The sequence below is a fragment of the Aquarana catesbeiana genome, linkage group LG13 (genome assembly GCF_042186555.1).
Source record: "Aquarana catesbeiana isolate 2022-GZ linkage group LG13, ASM4218655v1, whole genome shotgun sequence".
Taxonomy (NCBI): Eukaryota; Metazoa; Chordata; class Amphibia; order Anura; family Ranidae; genus Aquarana; species Aquarana catesbeiana.
In genome coordinates, this window is record NC_133336.1 from 194,130,352 (window position 1) to 194,152,662 (window position 22,311).

The following is a 22,311-nucleotide window of genomic DNA, read 5'->3' on the forward strand; positions in this document are numbered from 1 at the left end:
CTTTTCAGATATTTATTTGTAAAACAATTTGGAAACCATTTTTTTTCTTCCACGTCACAATTATGTGCCACTTTGTGTTGGTCTATCACATAAAATCCCAATAAAACACATTTACGTTTTTGGTTGTAACATGACAAAATGTTGAAAATTTCAAGGGGAATGAATACTTTTTCAAGACACTGTAAAAGATACATTACAGTTCAAATATGTGATTTTTTTTTTTTCAGAACTACTTGAAATTCCAGAGATAAACGTGACCCCATATCCAGTGGTAGAAGGTGATGAGATGACCCTGACATGTAACACTAGTCTCAGTCCACTCAGACCGAGGACACAACTCAAATTTGCTTTTCACAAAGATGGACGGAATGTCCAAGAATTCTCTTCATATAATCAATATGGAGTTCAGTCCACTCAGGTGAAGGACTCTGGAAATTATTCATGTGAAGTGACAACTGCAACCAACAGTGTAAAGAAGAGAAGTCAGGAGATGTTGGTCGAGATAAAGGGTGAGTCAACCACAGGACCGTCCAAAGGAATGAGTTATATTTCATAAACCCAAATCAGAGGACTCAGCATTTAATAGTAAATTAACCACTTAAGGACCAGAAGGATTTGCCGCCTTTTTGACCAGGCTATTTTTTGCGATACGGCACTGCGTCGCTTTAACTGACAATTGCGTGGCCGTGCGACTCTGTACCCAAACAAAATTTACATCCTTTTTTTTCCCACAGATAGAGATTTATTTTGGTGGTATTTGTTCACCTCTGCATTTTTTATTTTTTGCGCTATAAATATAAAAAAAACGACAATTTTAAATAAAAACAATATTTTTTACTTTTTGCTATGATAAAAGTTATAGCGTCTACAAAATAGGGGATAGATTTATGGCATTTTTATTATTATTTATTTTTTTTTATATTAGTAATGGCGGTGATCAGCAATTTTTAGCGCGACTGCTACATTGTGGCGGACACATCGGACACTTTTGACACTTTTTTGGGACCATTGACATTTATACAGCGATCCGAGCTAAAAATAAGCACCGATTACTGTATAAATGTCACTGGCAGGGAAGGGGTTAACACTAGGGGGCGATCAAGGGGTTAAGTTTTCCCTAGGGAGGTGTTTCTAACTGTGGGGCAGTGTAGTGACAGAGGGAGGAGACAGATCGCTGTTCCTAATCACAAGAACAGAAGATCTGTCTATCCTCCGCTGAAAGAATGGGGATCTTTCTGTTTACATTGACAGAACCCCGTTCTTTCTCTCTCAGGAGCAATCGCGGGTGGCCGGCGCACATAACAGCCGCCGGCCATGCGTATCGGCTCTAGCGGCGTGCACGCCCCCTAGTGGTCTTAAAGCGGCCACCGTATCATGACGGCGATTTGCCCAGGAGAGCCAACCTGCTGCAGTACAACTGCGGCGGCTGATTCTTTAAGTGGTTAATGAGTAATCATCTAACTTCAAATTTACGTAGTAATGATGTCCAGTCTGGGCTGTTATAGTCCCTAAAAAATAACAGGTGGATAAACTTCTAGGGATGTAGCATCCCCTCCTCCCACTGAGGCAGTTTGGCCCCCCAAATGGCTTGGTGTGCTGACATTTTACCTCAGGGTTGAATCATTGACTTACTTTAGGACAGTTCAGTAGAGGTTAAAATGGAACTTCACTCAATCAACATTGATTATTTTGAATCCTCATGCTGCTAGCCTTAGTAAGCATATAAGAAAGTACCGTATATACTCGAGTATAAGTCGTTCCAAGTATAAGTCGAGGCCCTAATTTACCACAAAAAAAATTGGAAAAACTTATTGACCCGAGTATAAGACGAGGGTGAGAAATGCACAGCTACTGTAAGTGGAAAAGAGGGTCAACAATGCCCATTTGCAGCCTCACTGTGCCCATTTGCAGCCATAGGTCCCCTGAACTTCAAACTCGGTAGTTAAGGGTTCCTAGATGCCCCCTAGCTGCAGCCAAAATTTGGGGTCTCTGAACCCAAAGGGTCCCGAAATGACATTGCTGCAGATGGACACAGTTGACCAATTTTGGGGCCCTGTATCTCGGGGCCACATAGTGCTAAGAACCCCAAATTTGGTGTGCAAACCCAGTGGAACTAGCACCATAGAATGTCCAAAGCTGGGGTTCCTGATGTCAAGCACTTCTGCAGCAGAGAATGACATTTTCCGAACCGATTTTGGGGCCCCGTATCTCGGGGCCACTTAGTGCTAGGAACTTCAGCTTTGGATATGTTGTGGGACCAGTTCCACTGGGCTGCACACCAAATGTGGGGTTCCTAGTACCAAGTGGCCCTGAGATACGGGGCCCCAAAGTTGGTTCGGAAAATGAAATTTTTTGCTGCAGAAAAGTGCTTGACTCGAGTATAAGTCGAGGGGGGCACTTTCAGCACAAAAAAAATGTGCTGAAAAATTTGACTTATACTCGAGTATATACGGTATATCATATTGTTTTGCTTTAAACCTTTTTTATACATTTCTTCAGTTACTTTCTGGTTTCTTGCCTAGGCAAATTATGTCATATATCCCAGTATGTCAGTCTTCAGGAGGGTCAACGCTGGGTAAAGACTTTTTTAAGTAACCCAGGAGTCTTCAGGAGGGGAGGAGGGGATTTCTCAGCTTAGTACATTCTCCTGCATGCATGCCTGAGCTAAGGGCAGATGGATTCCAGGGAGTAAATGCTAGATGAATCATTGGCCCTTACTCAAGATGGCCTCGGCCAGAAATGCTAGGGGGTGTTTTTTAACGTGATTTCTCAACAAAATAAAGCAAAGAGACATGGATGGATGGGGCAGTTTGCGTTGAATATTAAGGTTTCATGTACACGGGCAGTTTAGGAGCTTTTGGTGTTTTTTTTGCCAAAGCTCTTAAACCCAAATGTATAAAAGCCTAGGCTTTTAGCAGAGTTTAGGGGGTGCTGCGGTTAGATGAGGTTCAACCTCCTTCTCCTGAATGCAGAGGAATTGCAATCAGGATAGGAACGTTTTGACCGCTGTCCGTGGGAAACCACAAAACCGTGCCAAATCGTATTGCATTTTCCCCGCAGCAAAGGTAAGTCACGGCCAAGCATGCATGAAGCCTAAAAATTATTTAAATAGTGTTTTTGGTTTGTGGTGCTCAGATGCAGTAAAGATCCGCTTTATTGTACGTCCAAATAAAAAAAGGGAGAGAGGAAACAGGGCACAGGAGACCCAAAGGTAGAAAAGCGCAGACTCTGGTTTTCTGCTGACAGTCAATACAGAAAAAAAGCAGGATCTTTAAGCAAGGTCGGAGCTCTATATTATTCCAACTGTAGAGCAGCTTCAGTTACGCACTCATACCCTTTAGATCAGGGATCCTCAAACTACGGCAACCATCAGAACTTCCTGCAATGTCCACCAGTAGACGCTTCTCCCCAACTCTCCAGGACACTCTATACGAGCAAAGTCTTCACCCCTGATGCTCCAATCTAATACAGGCCATACATGGGTCAAATTCCAAATGAATTTTCTTTGGAAAATCAGTCGTTTCATGCTTTTTGTAATCTGATGGTGCCACCATTGGTTTCGAAATTCGACTAACCAAGCCTTCAATTTCACCTCATGTTGCTGCAGAAAAGTGCACGAAAATTGGCCGTTGCCAGGGCCCATTAATAGTGCGAAATTTGAACGAAAATTAATCATTACGATTTTCGAAAGAAAATTTATTCAGAATTCGACCTCTGTATGCCCAGCATAAGCATTCACCTTCCTGTCCCACCTCCCCTGGAGGACAGCGGGAAGCTTCAGGTACTCTTAATTGAGACAGGTACACACTATAGAGGGATATGCTTTGTTCATATTTCGTGTCTGAGGTTTACAACCACTTTAAAATTTAACCTCAGTATGCGATTCCCCAAAAAATTAAACTCCAAGCCTAATACAAACCTAACAAAGCCTCTAAACTCACCCCTAACACTAATTAAACCTTGTTGGTCTGCATACTTACCTTACACTGTGTCAGGAGTCCTATAGCATGCTGGTAGCTCACCCAATGGCGTATTTATTATGAGGCAAACAAGGTGTTTGTCTGGTGCGGCATTTTTTAGGGGGGCAGGATCTGTTTCCCAGGATGATGGCTGCATCTGCAGGCATCATCCCTGTATTGTTTTTTAGAGTCGGCGGTCGGCTCTCTTGTAATAGCAATCGGAGCAGCTTACTAGCCACTCAGTTGCTATTACAAGCAGCAGGAGAGGACGTCTCTCCCGCTGTCTTCCGCGGCTCTCCCGGGCTCTCCTGGGAGACCTGAGCAACCAACCAGTGTCTTCGCCAGCTGGCCGGACAGCCAAGCAAAGTACCTTCTCCTGGAGCTGGGACTCTGTAAACTCTTTTAGGTACAGAAACTACATAAAACAGGAGCTGGGTATTGGAACAAGCACTCCAACCTTTGGCTTCCGGACACATCTTGGATCCGTGGGACACTGAGATTGTGTTAAAATCCCAGGGCAGTCCCATCAAATCAAGAACAGTGGGGGGTATGACAACTGACCAACTCTAAATGGGGTGGAAGTGGTAATAGCAGAGGACAGTGGTGTGTGCATTCAATCCCTTCATAAGGAGAAGAGGGAGTGGCACATTGTGCGGGGTACCAGTGGGGACCCTGTGGTTAGTTGCCTTTGAGGGTTGTAGCCTATGCAGAATATATATTATGTACAATTGTAATTATCACTGGGACATATGAAGCCAAGGAGATGGTGTCTCTGGTATCACAGTACTCTGAAGCTTCTGCCTCCAAGATCAACCAGGATGAGTAAAATTTTCTGGAAGGAATAGAAAGGTGAGGGCTTTAGTCTCCAGGAAGCCTTTCCTATAGCCCAAGAAAAAAATAAGGAGCTTCACACTGAATTTGGACCTGAAAATGATGGCCACTTATGGAAATAGGGAAGGCAGGCTGAAAATTAGCAAGGGTCACCATCACCATCACCATCACCTGTTTCATAACTTTTTATAACATTTATTATGCTTTCTATCAAATGTGCCTTAAGCTGGACTGTAGTTTGTCAAATGGGTCACCTTCCCTGCCTGCCATGCATAAACATGAGATTTAAATCTGACCATTTTTGTTATTGGCTTGTGAATCCTGGGAAAAATTAGGATAATACAGCATTCAGTACTACTCCCCTATTCTCACCACATTTTCTTATCGTACATCACGGGACACAGAGCCATAGTAGTTACTATGTGGGTTATAGGCCACCTTCAGGTGATGGACACTGGCACGCCCTAAGAAAAAAGTGCACTCCCTATATAACCCCTCCCACTACTGGGAGTACCTCAGTTTTTTCGCCAGTGTCTAAGGTGTTGGCCACGAGTAAAGATGTGCTGTGCTGAGCTCCACTGGAGCAATCCTTGCTGGGACTAGCCATGCAGCCGGATCCATTCAAAGTGTCTTTTTGGCCGAATTGAATGGTACCCGGGCCTCGTATCGTCTTGCCTGTAATGCTTCTCTTTTTAGAGAGTTTGTAATTTGTAAAATTTTCTTATAATGGTCTTCTTTAAATTTAGTAAGTTTTGTCATGTCTATGTGTCACCACTGGGGGCTGTATTGAGCACTTACCGTCTCATGCTTCTCAGAAAGCCCATGTTGTGTTTAGGAAGCAGCAGTTTCTTCTTCCACCGGCCAAGCAGCAGACCTCCGGTAAGTCTGGGGGGGTTCCCGCTCCCCACCATATGCCCCCTGTGCTATTTTTTCTTCCCCTCTTCTTGGGGAAAGAGCGCAACAAGATTAAAAAAAGAAAAACGGCATGCCACTCGGCGGCTTCCAGACCCCCCTCCGCAATTCCTCCTTCCTCCCTGTGGATCCCATAGGATCAGGAGCCCACGCTCGCGTGGGAAAGAGCTCTTTTTAAAAAAGAGGGGAAGGGCCGTAGGTGACAGGGGAGCGGGGCTTAGCGCGGCATTGGCGTCCTTCAACGTGCAGCACGGGAAGGTGTGTTTAAAAGGCACCATTTGTGTTGTTACATGCTGAAGAAGGGACACAAGAGCAAAGGTGGAGGTTTGGTGACACAGGCATTCCTTTTGACACATTTACTACTGCATCAAGCTGAGCATTAATAGCAGCGACAGAGCGGGACTATTGCTGAAGCAGTGGATGCATTCCTTCTGGTAGTACCTCTGCTTTGTGCATTGGGCTATGGTTGGAAGGGGGGTAAAAGAACCTCAAAAAAGGGCTATAGAAAGACTTCTACAGTCACACAGACGCCTAGAACCATCGCAAAAAAGATGGCATCCTCCCCTGAGAGTAATATGGCTGCTCAGAGTGAACCATCAGGAGTGACGAGTGTTGCAGCTGCTCTTAAGACTGCAGCCCCTGGGTATATTACTAAGGAGTTTTTTTTTCTTCAACCTTTTTAAGCTTGGAGAAAATAATTGATGCTTTAATTGAATCCCAGAGTGGGACTAAGCGCAGCAGGTCTCCGTCCATTGCTCAGGACCCTTATGCTGAGGAACAAGGGGCGAGAGATGACGAATTTCTTTCAAAGGATCAGGAAGAGGCTGACGTCTCCTCTTCTGAAGAACCTGATACAGAAGTGTCAGGTTCGCAGGAAAGATTGTTGGTACAGTTTCTCACTGAATTGGTCCGCTCCACATTTTTACTGCCAATAACGCAGTCAGTCGATGAGCCCACTTCTGGTTTGGGTTCACTAAAGCCTCCCCAATCTGTTCATTCTTTTCTTATCCATTCATGGTAGGGGAAGCTAATGTATTCTGAGTGGGAGCACCCAGATAAACAGTTTTTTTCCTCCGAAAAAGTTTTTAATACTTTTTCCTATGGAGGAAGAGTTTTATAAGAAATGGGGAATTCCAGCAATTGACGTTGCTATATCCTCTGTAAATAAAAACCTGACTTGTCTAGTAGACAATGCTCATATGCTATAGGATCCAACAGATAAGAAGTTAGAGTTCCTTTTTAAAAACTATATTTCACTCTCAGGTTCAGTTGTTCAACCTGCACTGGCAGCGATCGGAATATCTCAGTCCTTAAAGGACCAGTTTATAGAGGTACTCAAAGTTATGCCTGATCAGCAGGCCCAGGATTTGGCTGGAATATCAGAAGTGTTGTGTTTTACAGTAGACGCTATGAAAGATTCTATTCTCCAGGCCTCACGGCTCATGCTAGGGCTGGTACATGTGCGTAAAATCCTATGGTTGAAAATTTGGTCAGCCGAAGCGCCATGCAAAAAGCTCTTGTCCAGTTTCCCTTTTCATGGTGAACGGTTGTTTGGAGACAATATGGATAAGTATATCCAAAGAATTTCGAATGGGAAAAGTTCCCTTTTACCGGTTAAGAAGTTTAGGCATTTTTCTTTTAAACGTGCTTCTTCTCTAGTTCCGGGGGCATCAGCCTCCAGGCAGTCACGACGGCCTCCACCGCCAGTAGGGATGAGCTTCGAGTTCGAGTCGAACTCATGTTCGACTCGAACATTGGCTGTTCGCAAGTTCACCGAACAGCGAACAATTTGGGGTGTTCGCGGCAAATTCGAATGCCGCGGAACACCCTTTAAAAGTCTATGGGAGAAATCAAAAGTGCTAATTTTAAAGGCTAATATGCAAGTTATTGTCATAAAAAGTGTTTGGGGACCTGGGTCCTGCCCCAGGGGACATGGATCAATGCAAAAAAAAGTTTTAAAAACGGCCGTTTTTTCAGGAGCAGTGATTTTAATAATACTTAAAGTCAATCAATAAAAGTGTAATATCCCTTTAAATTTCGTACCTGGGGGGTGTCTATAGTGTGCCTGTAAAGGGGCGCATGTTTCCTGTGTTTAGAACAGTCTGACAGCAAAATGACATTTTGAAGGAAAAAACTCATTTAAAACTACCCGCGGCTATTGCATTGCCGACAATACACATAGAAGTTCATTGATAAAAACGGCATGGGAATTCCCCAAAGGGGAACCCCGAACCAAAATTAAAAAAAAAAAATGACGTGGGGGTCCCCCTAAATTCCATACCAGGCCCTTCAGGTCTGGTATGGATATTAAGGGGAACCCCGGCCAAAATTTAAAAAAAAAAATGACGTGGGGTTCCCCCTAAATTCCATACCAGACCCTTCAGGTCTGGTATGGATTTTAAGGGGAACCCCGCGCCAAAAAAAAAAAAAAAAAACGGCGTGGGGTCCCCCCAAAAATCCATACCAGACCCTTATCCGAGCACGCAACCTGGCAGGCCGCAGGAAAAGAGGGGGGGACAAGAGTGCGGCCCCCCCTCCCTCCTGAACCGTACCAGGCCACATGCCCTCAACATTGGGAGGGTGCTTTGGGGTAGCCCCCCAAAACACCTTGTCCCCATGTTGATGAGGACAAGGGCCTCATCCCCACAACCCTGGCCGGTGGTTGTGGGGGTCTGCGGGCGGGGGGCTTATCGGAATCTGGAAGCCCCCTTTAACAAGGTGACCCCCAGATCCCGGCCCCCCCCCTGTGTGAAATGGTAAGGGGGTACATAAGTACCCCTACCATTTCACGAAAAAAGTGTCAAAAATGTTAAAAATGACAAGAGACAGTTTTTGACAATTCCTTTATTTAAATGCTTCTTCTTTCTTCTATCTTGCTTCATCTTCTGGTTCTTCTGGCTCTTCTGGTTCTTCTGGTTCTTCCTCCGGCGTTCTCGTCCAGCATCTCCTCCGCGGCGTCTTCTGTCTTCTTCTCCTCGGGCCGCTCCGCACCCATGGCATGGGGGGGAGGCTCCCGCTCTTCTCTTCTTCTCTTCTTTTCTTCTTTTCTTCTTTTCTTCTCTTCTTCTCTTCTTCCTATTCATTTTCTTCTCCGGGCCGCTCCGCAATCCATGCTGGCATGGAGGGAGGCTCCCGCTGTGTGACGGCGCTCCTCGTCTGACAGTTCTTAAATAACAGAGGGGGGCGGGGCCACCCGGTGACCCCGCCCCCCTCTGACGCACGGTGACTTGACGGGACTTCCCTGTGGCATTCCCCGTGACGTCACAGGGAAGTCCCGTCAAGTCACCGTGCGTCAGAGGGGGGCGGGGTCACCGGGTGGCCCCGCCCCCCTCTGTTATTTAAGAACTGTCAGACGAGGAGCGCCGTCACACAGCGGGAGCCTCCCTCCATGCCAGCATGGATTGCGGAGCGGCCCGGAGAAGAAAATGAAGAAGAAGAGAAGAAAAGAAGAAAAGAAGAAAAGAAGAAGAGAAGAAGAGAAGAAGAGAAGAGCGGGAGCCTCCCCCCCATGCCATGGGTGCGGAGCGGCCCGAGGAGAAGAAGACAGAAGACGCCGCGGAGGAGATGCTGGACGAGAACGCCGGAGGAAGAACCAGAAGAACCAGAAGAGCCAGAAGAACCAGAAGATGAAGCAAGATAGAAGAAAGAAGAAGCATTTAAATAAAGGAATTGTCAAAAACTGTCTCTTGTCATTTTTAACATTTTTGACACTTTTTTCGTGAAATGGTAGGGGTACTTATGTACCCCCTTACCATTTCACACAGGGGGGGGGCCGGGATCTGGGGGTCACCTTGTTAAAGGGGGCTTCCAGATTCCGATAAGCCCCCGCCCGCAGACCCCCACAACCACCGGCCAGGGTTGTGGGGATGAGGCCCTTGTCCTCATCAACATGGGGACAAGGTGTTTTGGGGGGCTACCCCAAAGCACCCTCCCAATGTTGAGGGCATGTGGCCTGGTACGGTTCAGGAGGGAGGGGGGGCCGCACTCTCGTCCCCCCCTCTTTTCCTGCGGCCTGCCAGGTTGCGTGCTCGGATAAGGGTCTGGTATGGATTTTTGGGGGGACCCCACGCCGTTTTTTTTTTTTTTTTTTGGCGCGGGGTTCCCCTTAAAATCCATACCAGACCTGAAGGGTCTGGTATGGAATTTAGGGGGAACCCCACGTCATTTTTTTTTTTAATTTTGGCTGGGGTTCCCCTTAATATCCATACCAGACCTGAAGGGCCTGGTATGGAATTTAGGGGGACCCCCACGTCATTTTTTTTTTTTAATTTTGGTTCGGGGTTCCCCTTTGGGGAATTCCCATGCCGTTTTTTATCAATGAACTTACTATGAATGAACAATACTATGTGTATTGTCGGCAATGCAATAGCCGCGGGTAGTTTTAAATGAGTTTTTTCCTTCAAAATGTCATTTTGCTGTCAGACTGTTCTAAACACAGGAAACATGCGCCCCTTTACAGGCACACTATAGACACCCCCCAGGTACGAAATTTAAAGGGATATTACACTTTTATTGTTTGACTTTAAGCATTATTAAAATCACTGCTCCTGAAAAAACGGCCGTTTTTAAAACTTTTTTTTGCATTGATCCATGTCCCCTGGGGCAGGACCCAGGTCCCCAAACACTTTTTATGACAATAACTTGCATATAAGCCTTGAAAATTAGCACTTTTGATTATTCATGTTCGTGTCCCATAGACTTTAACGGTGTTCGCATGTTCGAACGAACTTTTTTCCTGTTCGCATGTTCTGGTGCGAACCGAACAGGGGGGTGTTCGGCTCATCCCTAACCGCCAGGTTCAAGAGGCAAACCTCAGGGTCAGTCCCAAGGCCAAAAAAGGACCTGGGGGAAGAAACCCACAAAACAGAATACTAAAGCCTCCTTATGAAAGTGCGCCCCCTGCTCGCTCGAATGGGGGGAAGGCTTCTACAGTTTTCAAAGGTCTGGCAGGAACAATGTCAAGACAGATGGGTGGCATCTTCAATTTACAAACTAGAGTTCTGAGAGTTCCTGTCTCCTCGTTTTCTCAGATCAAACGTTCCCAGAGATCCAGTGAAAAAGAAGTCTCTCTTTCTAGCTTTGGATCATGTCTTGTCTCAAAGAGTGATATCGGTGGTCCCATTGGAACAGCAAGGTTTGGGGTTTTATTCAAACCTGTTCATGGTTCCAAAACCAAACGGGGATATCAGACCCATTTTAGGTCTCAAAGATCTAAACCGGTTTTTGAATATCTGTTCTTTTCGCATGGAGTCAATCCGATCAGTAGTCTCCATCCTACAAGGGGGGGAACTTCTGGCGTCAATCAACATCAAGGATGCTTATCTCCATGTGCCAATTTTCCCTGCTCACCAGAAATTTCTACGCTTCGAGGTAGAAAAATCTTCATTTCCAGTTTGTAGCTCTGCCTTTCGGTCTAGCTACTGCACCTTGAGTTTTTACAAAGGTCCTGGCTCCTCCTTTAGCCAGGCTAAGGGCTCAAGGTATAACGATACTAGCCTACGTAGATGATCTACTCTTGATAGATCGATCAGTAGCCCGCTTAAACTAAACTTTGGTCACCGCAGTCAGCTACCTGGAATACCTAGGTTGGATTCTCAACCTAAAGAAATCCTCCTTAAAACCATCAAGGAGATTGCAGTACCTGGGGCTGATCATAGATACAGCTCAGAAGAGGGTGTTTTTGCCCCAGGAAAGGATCAGTCCCAAAAAGGAACTGATTCAGTTGGTCCAAACAAAGAAGAATCCTTCTATTCGACTTTGCATGAAATTGTTGGGAAAGATGGTGGCTTCTTTTGAGGCCGTTCCTTATGTGCAGTTTCATTCAAGCCTGCTGCAAAACAGTATCCTTTCAACTTGCAACAAGAAGGTCCAAGCTCTGGATTTCCCAATGCGTTTATCCCCCAATGTGCGTCAGAGCCTCAATTGGGGGTTGATATCCAAGAATCTTCAAAAAGGGAAATCCTTTCTACCAGTTACCTGGAAGGTGGTAACAACAGATGCCAGCCTTCTGGGCTGGGGAGCAGTCTTGGAAGAAGCATCTGTCCAAGGGAAATGGTCCAAATCAGAGATGACCTTGCCCATCAATATTCTAGAGATTCAAGCAGTACGCCTGGCCCTGGAGGCCTGCACGTCCATACTACGGAATTGTCCTGTCAGAATCCAATCCGACAATGCCACAGCGGTGACCTATATCAATCACCAAGGGGGCATGAGAAGTCATGTGGCCCAGAAAGAGGTGAATCATATTCTTTCTTGGGCAGAAAACAACATTCCTTGCATATCAGCAATTTTCATTCCAGGGATAGAGAATTGTCATGCGGACTACTTGAGTCGCCAACAATTGTTCCCGGGAGAATGCTCCCTTCATCCTGACATCTTTCTGTCAATATGTCAAAAATGAGGAGTTCTGGACGTGGATCTGTTTGCGTCCAGGTTCAACAACAAGATCGACAACTTTGTGTCAAGGACAAGGGATTCGATGGCATGCGGAACAGATGCCTTGGTCTTTCCGTGGGATCAGTTTTCACTGATCTATGCGTTCCCTCCTGTTATGCTGCTTCCACGTCTTCTTCGCAGGATCAAGAAGGGAAGTAGGTGATTCTGGTGGCCCCAGCGTGGCCCAGAAGATCTTGGTTTGCTGAAATCATAAAGCTGGCGGTAGGGGACCCTTGGACCCTACCACTGTGGCCAGACCTTCTCTTGCAAGGTCCAGTATTCCATCCTACCTTACAAACGCTAAATTTAATGGTTTGGCTATTGAGACCCACATTGTAAAGGTCCGTGGGCTGTCAGCTTCAGTAGTTTCTTCTTTGGTTAATGCTAGGAAGCTGGCCTCCAGAGTCATATACTATAGAGTCTGGAAGGCATATGTCTCCTGGTGTGAATCCAGGGGTTGGCACCCCAGAAAATATGTCATAGTGTCGGCCTTATCTGTATTTTTTCAACGACCACTTGCTTCACACTCTCTGGTTCGTAACTTTATTCAGGGGGTAACGCGGATTAATCCCCCAGTTAGGTCACCCCTGAACCCTTGGGACTTAAATTTAGTCCTGTCGGCTTTACAAAAACAGCCTTTTGAGCCAATTTGAGATATTCCCTTGGTCCTCTTGACGAGGAAAATAATTTTCTTGGTTGCCATATCTTCTGCAAGAAGAGTATCAGAGTTGGCTGCTTTTTCTTGTAAACAACCATATTTGATTATTCATAAGGATAAGGTTGTATTGCGGCCTCAACCTAATTTCCTACCAAAGGTAGTGTCAGGTTTTCATTTAAACCAGGATATTGTTCTGCCTTAATTTTTTCCAGAACCTCATTCTGTGGAAGAAAAGTCACTACAGTCTCTTGATGTGGTGAGAGCAGTCAAAGTCTATTTGAAAGTGACCGCTCAGATTTGTAAAACAGATGTTTTGTTTGTATTGCCAGACGGTCCTAAAAGAGGACAGACAGCATCAAAATCTACTATTTCTAAGTGATTGTTCAAGCTTATGGTTTAAAAAGGAAAATTCCTCCTTTTCATATTAAAGTGCACTCCACCAGGGCTGTTAGTGCTTCTTGGGCAGTGCATCACCAAGCCTCCATGGCTCAGATCTGCAAGGCCGCAACTTGGTCTTCAGTTCGTACATTTACCAGATTCTATTAAGTAGATGTAAAAGGTCATGAGGATAACGCCTTTGGGCGCAGTGTACTGCAGGCTGCAGTATAAGTCTTCTAGTCTCTTAGTGCCCTACTTTTGTTGAGTCTCCCTCCCTTCAGTTGGCATTGCTATGGGATATCCCACATAGTAACTACCATGGCTCTGTGTCCCGTGATGTAGGATAAGAAAATAGGATTTTTATAACAGCTTACCTGTAAAATCCTTTTCTTTGAAGTACATTAGGGGACACAGAGGCCCCTCCCTTTTTGGTATACACGTGTATTGCTTTGCTACAAAACTGAGGTACTCCCAGTAGTGGGAGGGGTTATATAGGGAGTGCACATTTTTCTTAGGGCGTGCCAGTGTCCATCACCTGAAGGTGGCCTATAACCCACACAGTAACTACTATGGCTCTGTGTCCCGTGATGTACTTCAAAGAAAAGGATTTTACAGGTAAGCTGTTATAAAAATCCTATATTTTACATTAACTTAGAATTCAGCATGACTACTCCCTTTTACATTAGAGATCAGAGAAGTCATTCACTTTGAATTACAGTTCAGATAAAAGGTCCACTTTACCTTAGAGGTCAATTGAATGGACCACTTTACATTAGATTTCAGAGGGATCATCCACTTTTCATTAGAGTTCAAATGAATTGTCTACTTTACAATTAGCACTCAGGAACTCAGAGGAATGATCAACTTTCCATTGGAGGTCAGAGAAATGAAATGAAAAAAGATGGCGCGCTATAAATGCAGCTAGTGCGATATGGAAATAGTTCCAAGGTCCAGTTGTGCCAGTAGGCAAAATTCATTTACTGCTGAGACCAGACCAGGGTTCAGGGGTTCTGGTCTGTATCAGTGTGGACAGCCAGCTGTAGAGAGCAGAAGTCACTCTGTGGATATGGGTGAGAGAGAGAGGAGCGGTGACACTCTGAGTGCAGTATGTCAGTTAAAATTCAATGTTTAATAAAAGTGAGATCAAATCACATTTTGGTGAGATATAATGTGTATGGCATAAGAAACTTGGGCTCCTGTAGTCCAGCTGGACAGCGGTGGTGGTCAGCAGTTCCCGGCGTCTCCAGTGGTTCCCGAGGCTGAAGATGGTCACAGAGCAAGCACGTCAGTGCTAAAGGATGGGAGGCATATTCGAGCTCGCGTTCGGAGCATGCATGCTCCTTCATCAGGCATATTCAGCCTCGGAACCAAAATGTAACCAAGCATCTCATAGGTTTAAAGATTATCTATACCTAAAACTTTTTTTCTCATTTTGTGTAAAATTCAGAAAGCTAAGCTGACTGAGCTTCTGGCATTTCACAACTCAATTTAATACCCAACTCCAGTAATTAAAAAAAAAAAACTACCCTTGCAGTGAGGTCCCCCTGCACTACATGGGCTAAATACTCCCTATGTTTAGGGGGAAAAGGAACAGGCAGGTTTACTTACTCTATGGTCCTCCACGGCTGGCTCTTCTCCCCAAAGCTCCATTCTGTGGTTGGTTCCTTGGTGTCATCTGGTGCAGTGAAGAGCAATGAATCCCATATTGTACATAGTGGTGGTGAACATGCAACAGCAGCTAAGAGAAACAAAGAAAGCCAAGGGATCCCACGAGCGGAGCCTCTTATGGTAGTAAACATAGAGCCACATGTGCTGCCTCCTGCTTCCTGTCATGAGGATGTCTGGTCACCTAGGCTACCACACTCCACTCATTGCAGCAACAGCTCCATCTTGGAATCCTGGATGACTCCTCCCAGCTGCAGATGCACCAATGACTGTAATGCTTGAGATCATCCACATACTGTGATTTGCCAGATATTGTGTGCTGGATCCATCTCTCTACCTTGCTGCGCTTAGATTGGCACCCCCTTGCTGTTTTCCTTAGCTATTGCAGGTGCCATCCAGACCATATCCATTGTGACAGTTTTCTTGGTGTCCTTCCCAGTTGGGAACCATTTGGCTGGCCAAAAACCAGAGCACTTTTTGCGATTTGGCACTGCGTCGCTATAACTGACAATTGCGTGGTCGTGCGACGTGGCTCCTAAACAAAATTTTTGTCCTTTTTTTCCCACAAATAGGTGGTATTTGATCACCTCTGCGGTTTTTATTTTTTGCGCTATAAATAAAAAAAGAGCGACATTTTTGAAAAAAAAAAACACATTATTTTTTACTTTTTGCTATAATAAATATCCCCAAAAAATATATAAAAAGACGTTTTTTTTCTCAATTTAGGCCGATACGTATTCTTCTACATATTTTTGGTAAAAAAAAAAAATCGCAATAAGCGTATATTGATTGGTTTGAGCAAAAGTTATAGCGTCTACAAAATAGGGGATAGTTTTATGTTTTTTTGTATTAATAATTTTTTTTTTACTAGTAATGGCGGCGATCAGCGATTTTTATCGCGACTGCGACATTATGGCAGACACGTCGGACAATTTTGACACATTTTTGGGACCATTGGCATTAATACAGCGATCAGTGAGATTAAAAAGCATTGATTACTGTAAAAATGTCACTGGCAGTGAAGGTGTTAACCACTAGGGACAGGGAAGGGGTTAATGTGTGTCCTATTTTGTGTTCTAACTGAAGGGGGATGGGACTGTGCAGGGAAACTAACAGATCGCTGTTCATACTCTGTATGAACACATGATCTGTCAGATCAACCCTCAGAGAACCGGAAACTGTGTGTTTACACACAGCTCCCGGTTCTCCGTGTGCCCTGAGCGATCGCGGGAGCCTGGCGGTGATCAAGACCGCCGGGCACTCTCATCAGCCGTGGCCGTTTATGTTACCAACGTAACATAATGGCAATTTGCGCAGCCGAGCCATGCTGCCGTAGTACAACTGCGGCGGCTGATCGGCAAGCGGTTAATAAATGTCTACACACCAACTACACTTACACTGTCACTGTGCATGACATACGAAGGACATATACCTCCAGTTTTCCTACCAAACCTCTTATCCCATAACCTCCAAACCGCCCATTTACCCAATAAATGATGTGACAAGGTTTTGGAGTAAAATGGCTTTATGGCCTTTTATTTAAACGTGTTACAATTAACGTAACTTAACCACTTGACAACTGGGCACTTAAACCCCCTTAATAACCAGACCAATTTTCAGCTTTTGGTGCTCTCTGACAATTACTCAGCCATGCAACACTGTATCTATATGAAATTTTTGTCCTTTTTTTCACACAAATGGAGCTTTCTTTTGGTGGTATTTAATCACCGCTGGGTTCTTTATTTTTTGCGCCGTAAAAGAAAAAAGACCGAAAAATCTGTAAAAAAATGCATTTTTCTTCATTTCTGTTATAATATTTTGCAAATTAGTAATTTTTCTTCATATATTTTGGCCAAAATTTATACCGCTACATATCTTTGGTAAAATTAACCCAAATCGGTGGATATTATTTGGTCTTTGTGAAAGTTATAGAGTCCAAAAGCTATGGTGCGAATATCTGAAAATTGATCACACCTGAAGTACTGACGGCCTATCTAATTTCTTGAGACCCTAACATTCCAGAAAAGTACAAATACCCCCCAAATGATACCTTTTTGGAAAGAAGACATTCCAAGGTATTTAGAAAGATGCATGGTGAGATTTTTGAAGTTGTCATTTTTTCCCACAATTCTTTGCAAAATCAAGGTTTTTTTTTTACTTTTTTTTTTCCCACAAAATTGTCATATTAGCAGGTTATTTCTCACACACCACATATGCATACCACAAATTACACCCCAAAACACATTCTGCTATTACTCCCGAGTACGGCGATACCACATGTGTGAGACTTTTACACAGCGTGGCCACATACAGAGGCCCAACATGCAGGGGAGCACCTTCAGGCGTTCTGTAGCTCCCAGGCCAATTCTGACATTTCTCTCCTACATGTAAAAATCATCATTTATTTGCTAGAAAATTACATAGAACCCCAAAACATTATATATGTTTTTTTAGCAAAGACCCTAGAGAATACAATGGCGGTCGTTGCAACTTTTTATCTCGCACGGTATTTGCGCAGCAATTTTTTTAACGCGTTTTTTTGGGGAAAAAAACTGTTTTGTGCTTTACAAAAACCAAAACAGTAAAGTTAGCCTAATGTTTTTGCATAATGTGAAAGATGAAGTTATGCAGAGTAAATAGATACCCAACATGTCACCTTTCAAAATTGCACGCGCTTGTGGAATGGCGCCAAACTTTGCTACTCAAAAATCCCCATAGGCGACGCTTTAAAATTTTTTACTGGTTACATGTTTTGAGTTACAGAGGAGGTCTAGGGCCAAAATTATTACTCTCGCTCTACCGATCGCAGCGATACCTCACATGTGTGGTTTGAACACGGTTTTCATATGTGGGCGGGACTTACGTATGCGTTCGCTTCTGCATGCGAGCACGCAGGGACAGGGGCGCTTTAAAATTTTTTTTTTTTTTTATTGTTCATTTTACTTTATTTATTTTAGTTTGATGCTTTTTTCCAAAAAAAAAAGTTTTTGACCACTTTTATTCCTATTACAAGGAATATAAACATCCTTGTAATAGGAATATGGCATGACAGGTCCTCTTTACAGTGAGATATGGGGTCAATAAGACTCCACATCTCACCTCTAGGCTGGGAAGCCTGAAATAAAAAAAAAAAAAAAAAAAACGATCCTGGCTTCGATCGTAGCGGTCAGTCGGTAGAAGCACGGGAGGGGGGGACATCCCCTCTCGCCTCCCGTAAGAACGATCAAGCAGTGGAACAGCTGCTATGATCATTCTCATGGTGTAGGGAATCGCCGGCTGAAAAAGCCGATATCTGAATGATGCCTGTAGCTGCAACCATCATTCAGATATCTCCGCACAAAGTCAAGGACGTTGTATGACGGCCGGTGGGCGGGAAGTGGTTAAAACGCATTTTTTTTTTAACACAAAGTTGTCCATTTATACAATATTTCTACCACATAACATGTACATACCAAAAATGACACCCCAAAATAGATTCCCCTGCTCCTCCTGAGTACGGCGATACCACATGTGTGAGACTTCCACAGCCTGGCCACATACAGAGGCCGAGTACAGCTGAGCATGGCTCGGTATGGCGGGGTATTGCGGAGTATGGCGGGGTATTGCGGAGTATGGCGGGGTATGGCGGGGTATTGCGGAGTATGGCGGGGTATTGCGGAGTATGGCGGGGTATTGCAGAGCATGGCAGAGTATGGCGGAGTATGGCGGGGTATGGCGGGGTATTGCGGAGTATGGCGGGGTATTGCAGGGTATGGCAGAGTATGGCGGGGTATGGCGGGGTATTGCGGAGTATGGCGGGGTATGGCGGGGTATTGCGGAGTATGGCGGGGTATGGCGGGGGCATGGCAGGGAATGGCGGGGGCATGGCAGAGTATGGCGGGGGCATGGCAGAGTATGGCGGGGGCATGGCAGAGTATGGCGGGGGCATGGCAGAGTATGGCGGGGGCATTGCAGAGTATGGCGGGGGCATTGCAGAGTATGGCGGGGGCATTGCAGAGTATTGCGGGGGCATTGCAGAGTATTGTGGGGGCATTGCAGAGTATGGCGGGGGCATTGCAGAGTATTGTAGGGGTATTGCAGAGTACTGCACAGCATTGCAGAGTATTGTGGGGGTATTGCAGAGTATTGTGGGGGTATTGCAGAGTATTGTGGGGGCATTGCAGAGTATTGTGAGGGTATTGCAGAGTACTGCACAGCATTGCAGAGTATTGTGGGGGTATTGCAGAGTATTGCACAGCATTGCAGAGTATTGTGGGGTATTGCAGAGTATTGTGGGGGTGTTGCAGAGTATTGTGGGGGTGTTGCAGAGTATTGTGGGGGTGTTGCAGAGTATTGCACAGCATTGCAGAGTATTGTGGGGGTATTGCAGAGTATTGTGGGGGTGTTGCAGAGTATTGCTCAGCATTGCAGTATAGTGGGGATGGCTGAGCATGGATGGACGGATGCCTGGATGTCTCTGTGCAGCGCTGTGGGCACTACACATACAGCCCACAGTGCTGCAGACATCCATCCATCCCCCTCCCCGCTCACTGTGTACCGATCGGTACACAGGCGGGGAGGAGAGGGGGAGGAGAGGGACCGGCGTCATCAGATGACGCCGGTCTGTTTACATGTGATCGCGCCGTCATTTGACGGCGCGATCACATGGTAAACGGCCTCGATCAGCGGCCATTTACCGGGATCCGTGATGCGCCGGGTCCTCCGGACCCGGCGGTCACGGATGTGTTCGGGTGCGCGCCCCAGGGGGCGCGCGAGAGGGGAATTCTGGGAGGACGTCATAGTACGCCCTCCCAGAGTTATCCAACCGCCCTGCAGCCGTCATTCGGCTATGAGCCGGTTGGTAAGTGGTTAAATAGATAACATTTAAAATAACCATCAACCAAAAGTCCTCTATACTTTGGTTGTCTTTGAGGGCAATGACACCAACTTGGTCACTGCAACCAACCTCTTTCAAAACTTAGGCCTCCAGTCGCAAGCCACCGACTCAGAGACGGTACTCGACATTCGCAGTGACCTACCATTTTTTAACCCCTTCCTTGTTAAACCCCTCATTAACCGGAAGGTACCCGGGAAATCCATACCACAGATGGGTCCCAACCACCTTGTATACCAGCCTTCTTCTCTTCCTCCAAAGACCCTCCACTGCTGGGCTGTCCAGAAAGCCCAAATGTAATACTGACCAAACATTGGGAGGGTGGGAATCTTCACACTCTTTGCTCTCGACTGAGGTCACTTCCTGTTCCTCCTGAACACTAACTTCCCCCAGGATCCTCCAGGCTCTAGACCACCCCCCTTTTCTTAAAGGGGCCCTACTTACATTACACATTGCCTGTCCTTGCTGTCCACTTCTGTCATGCCGTCCCTGCGCCCATGCATTTTAAAAGTGTACTGCTTAGAGAACTCTTCGGTCTCTCAGAAGGGCTGTGTTAAGTGTGCTGGATTGGATTCTTTAGCAGTTCCTAAAGCCATAGGTTTTATCCTGAAGGATCTAGACTGCAATGTACTTTCAATCAACGTAGTTTGTCTCACCCATCGTGCCATATTGACAATTTTTATCTGATGGCAGTAAAACCTGAGAATAGTTCTATTTCTTTTATCTGCTCTATGCAAACCTAGGTAGAATCATGCTAAAGAAAGAACAGAAGCCACCATACCATACCATACCCCTATGTTAGCCATTTATACATGGAGGAAAAGGGAAGTAATGTAAGTAATATGTAGGCATTGTTAGACTTGGCACACTGCACTTTAAAGTATAACTAAAGGCAAGACTTTTTTTTGGCTGCAGTGGAGAGGGATTAGACCACCTGCCAGTTTTTATTGCGGCTTGTGCCCCCATTAGGGAGACTCACCCTCTCTATTGGTCCTGTTTACCATTATTATTGAGAATGAAAGTAAAAACAATTACCCAAATTTTGAGTTGTCTCCAGAAAAATAGAGGGAAAATCTTCCAATGGGTATACTAGTTCTCGGGACTTGGGGGTCCCCAAGAAATTCCCTTGATTTACAAGGATTTCCTCTCACTTTCTCTTTGGCTATGAGAAAGGAAGTAAAGGGAAATTTCTTTAATGGGACACAGGTGGCAATTTTTTTTTTTTAACAGGGGTTATAACCGTCCTGTGCTCTATCCAAAATAGAAAAAAGTTTTGCCTATAGTCTTACTTTAAAGCTAAAATCTAATAGTGCTGACCACTGATCTACCATGCTGCAATATAAAAATGACTTTTAAGGTTTTCCTTACCACAATTTTTTGCTGATTGTGATAGATATTTCACATGTTCCTTTTTAATCTTTTCAGGTGTCATGGATACGGATTACATGTTACAAAACATAATTCGACTGTTGGCATCTGGGATCTTATTACTTACAGGGGTCGTTATTTTCTACTTCAACATAAAGACTGGGAGGTCAGCCAAGACTAAGGATGACAAAGATGCAGAGGAGAGAGTGGAAGAGCACCAATTGTCATCTCAATGACTCTTTGACACCAACCATATGTTGTCAGTAACAGGAGGTTATGGGAAAGAAGATGGAGATAGAAGCCATGATGCTTTAGCATTCTTAACCCCTTCCCGACCAGCCGCCGCAGTTGTACTGCGGCAGGTTTGCTCCCCTGGGCGAAACAACATTACCCTACGTCGCTTCGCCTTTCAACCACTAGGGGGCGCATGCGCGCCGCCGGAGGCACAAGCGCCCGCGGCTCGCTGCTGGAGCTGATGCGGGTGTCCGGCAGGCGTGATGACCGCCAGGCGCCCGCGATCGCTCGTGAAAATATATAGATTTTTTAAAATTGGGATATTTATTATAGCAAAAAGTAAAAGATATGTTTTTTTTTTTTTTTTCAAAATTGTCGTTTTTCTTTTGTTTATAGCGCAAAAAATAAATACTGCAGAGGTGATCAAATACCACCAAAAGAAAGCTCTATTTGTGGGGGAAAAAAGGACGTCAATTTTGTTTGGGTACAGCGTCACACGACCGCGCAATTGTCATTTAAAGGGACGCAGTGCCGTATCGCAAAAAATGGCCTGGTTATTGAGCAGCCAAATCCTCCGGGGCTGAAGTAGATTTCTAGGCAGATGTAAAAGATATAAATTATTGCAGCTCCATTGTCAATAATACATTATAACATTTATTTTTTAAATGCAAGCAGTGTAAGCACCTGAATGTGACCTGATATCTGCCTCTTGCAGCCCATGTACAGCAGGGATGATTTGTAAGAAGAGGCAGCAGCACAAGGAACCAATCAGTTCACATGCTGATTTGAAGCACGAGGACAAAGCAGAGTGACAGAGAGATAATTTCATCACTGTGCTGCTTATTCTTTCATTCTCTGTCTAGTCACAGGTTGGGGCTGGTCCGGGATGACCTGAACTCAGAGGAAGGAGGTAGAATGATGCTGGCCCTCCAGCTGAGGATATTTATTAGCAAAAAATATGTACTGTGGAGGAAATCTTTGAATTGAAGGTGAACATT

At 45.1% G+C, this 22,311-nt stretch overlaps 1 protein-coding gene across 1 annotated transcript; it reads left to right on the top strand.

Moving 5' to 3' along the window:
* The first annotated feature begins 233 nt into the window (after nucleotides 1-233).
* On the top strand, nucleotides 234-21,376 carry LOC141117241 (high affinity immunoglobulin gamma Fc receptor I-like). Its single transcript, XM_073609974.1, has 2 exons — nucleotides 234-509; nucleotides 21,137-21,376. The coding sequence occupies exons 1-2, from the start codon at nucleotides 287-289 to the stop codon at nucleotides 21,313-21,315; spliced, it is 402 nt and encodes a 133-aa protein (XP_073466075.1). The 5' UTR covers nucleotides 234-286; the 3' UTR covers nucleotides 21,316-21,376.
* The last annotated feature ends 935 nt before the right edge of the window (nucleotides 21,377-22,311 follow it).

What these genes read in the sequence shown, in the direction of transcription:
- LOC141117241 (XM_073609974.1), top strand. Translation starts at nt 287, where the DNA reads ATGACCCTGACATGTAACACTAGTCTCAGTCCACTCAGACCGAGGACA. An exon ending in GATGTTGGTCGAGATAAAGG is followed by an intron (nt 510 to 21,136) that starts GTGAGTCAACCA and finishes TAATCTTTTCAG; the next exon opens with GTGTCATGGATACGGATTAC.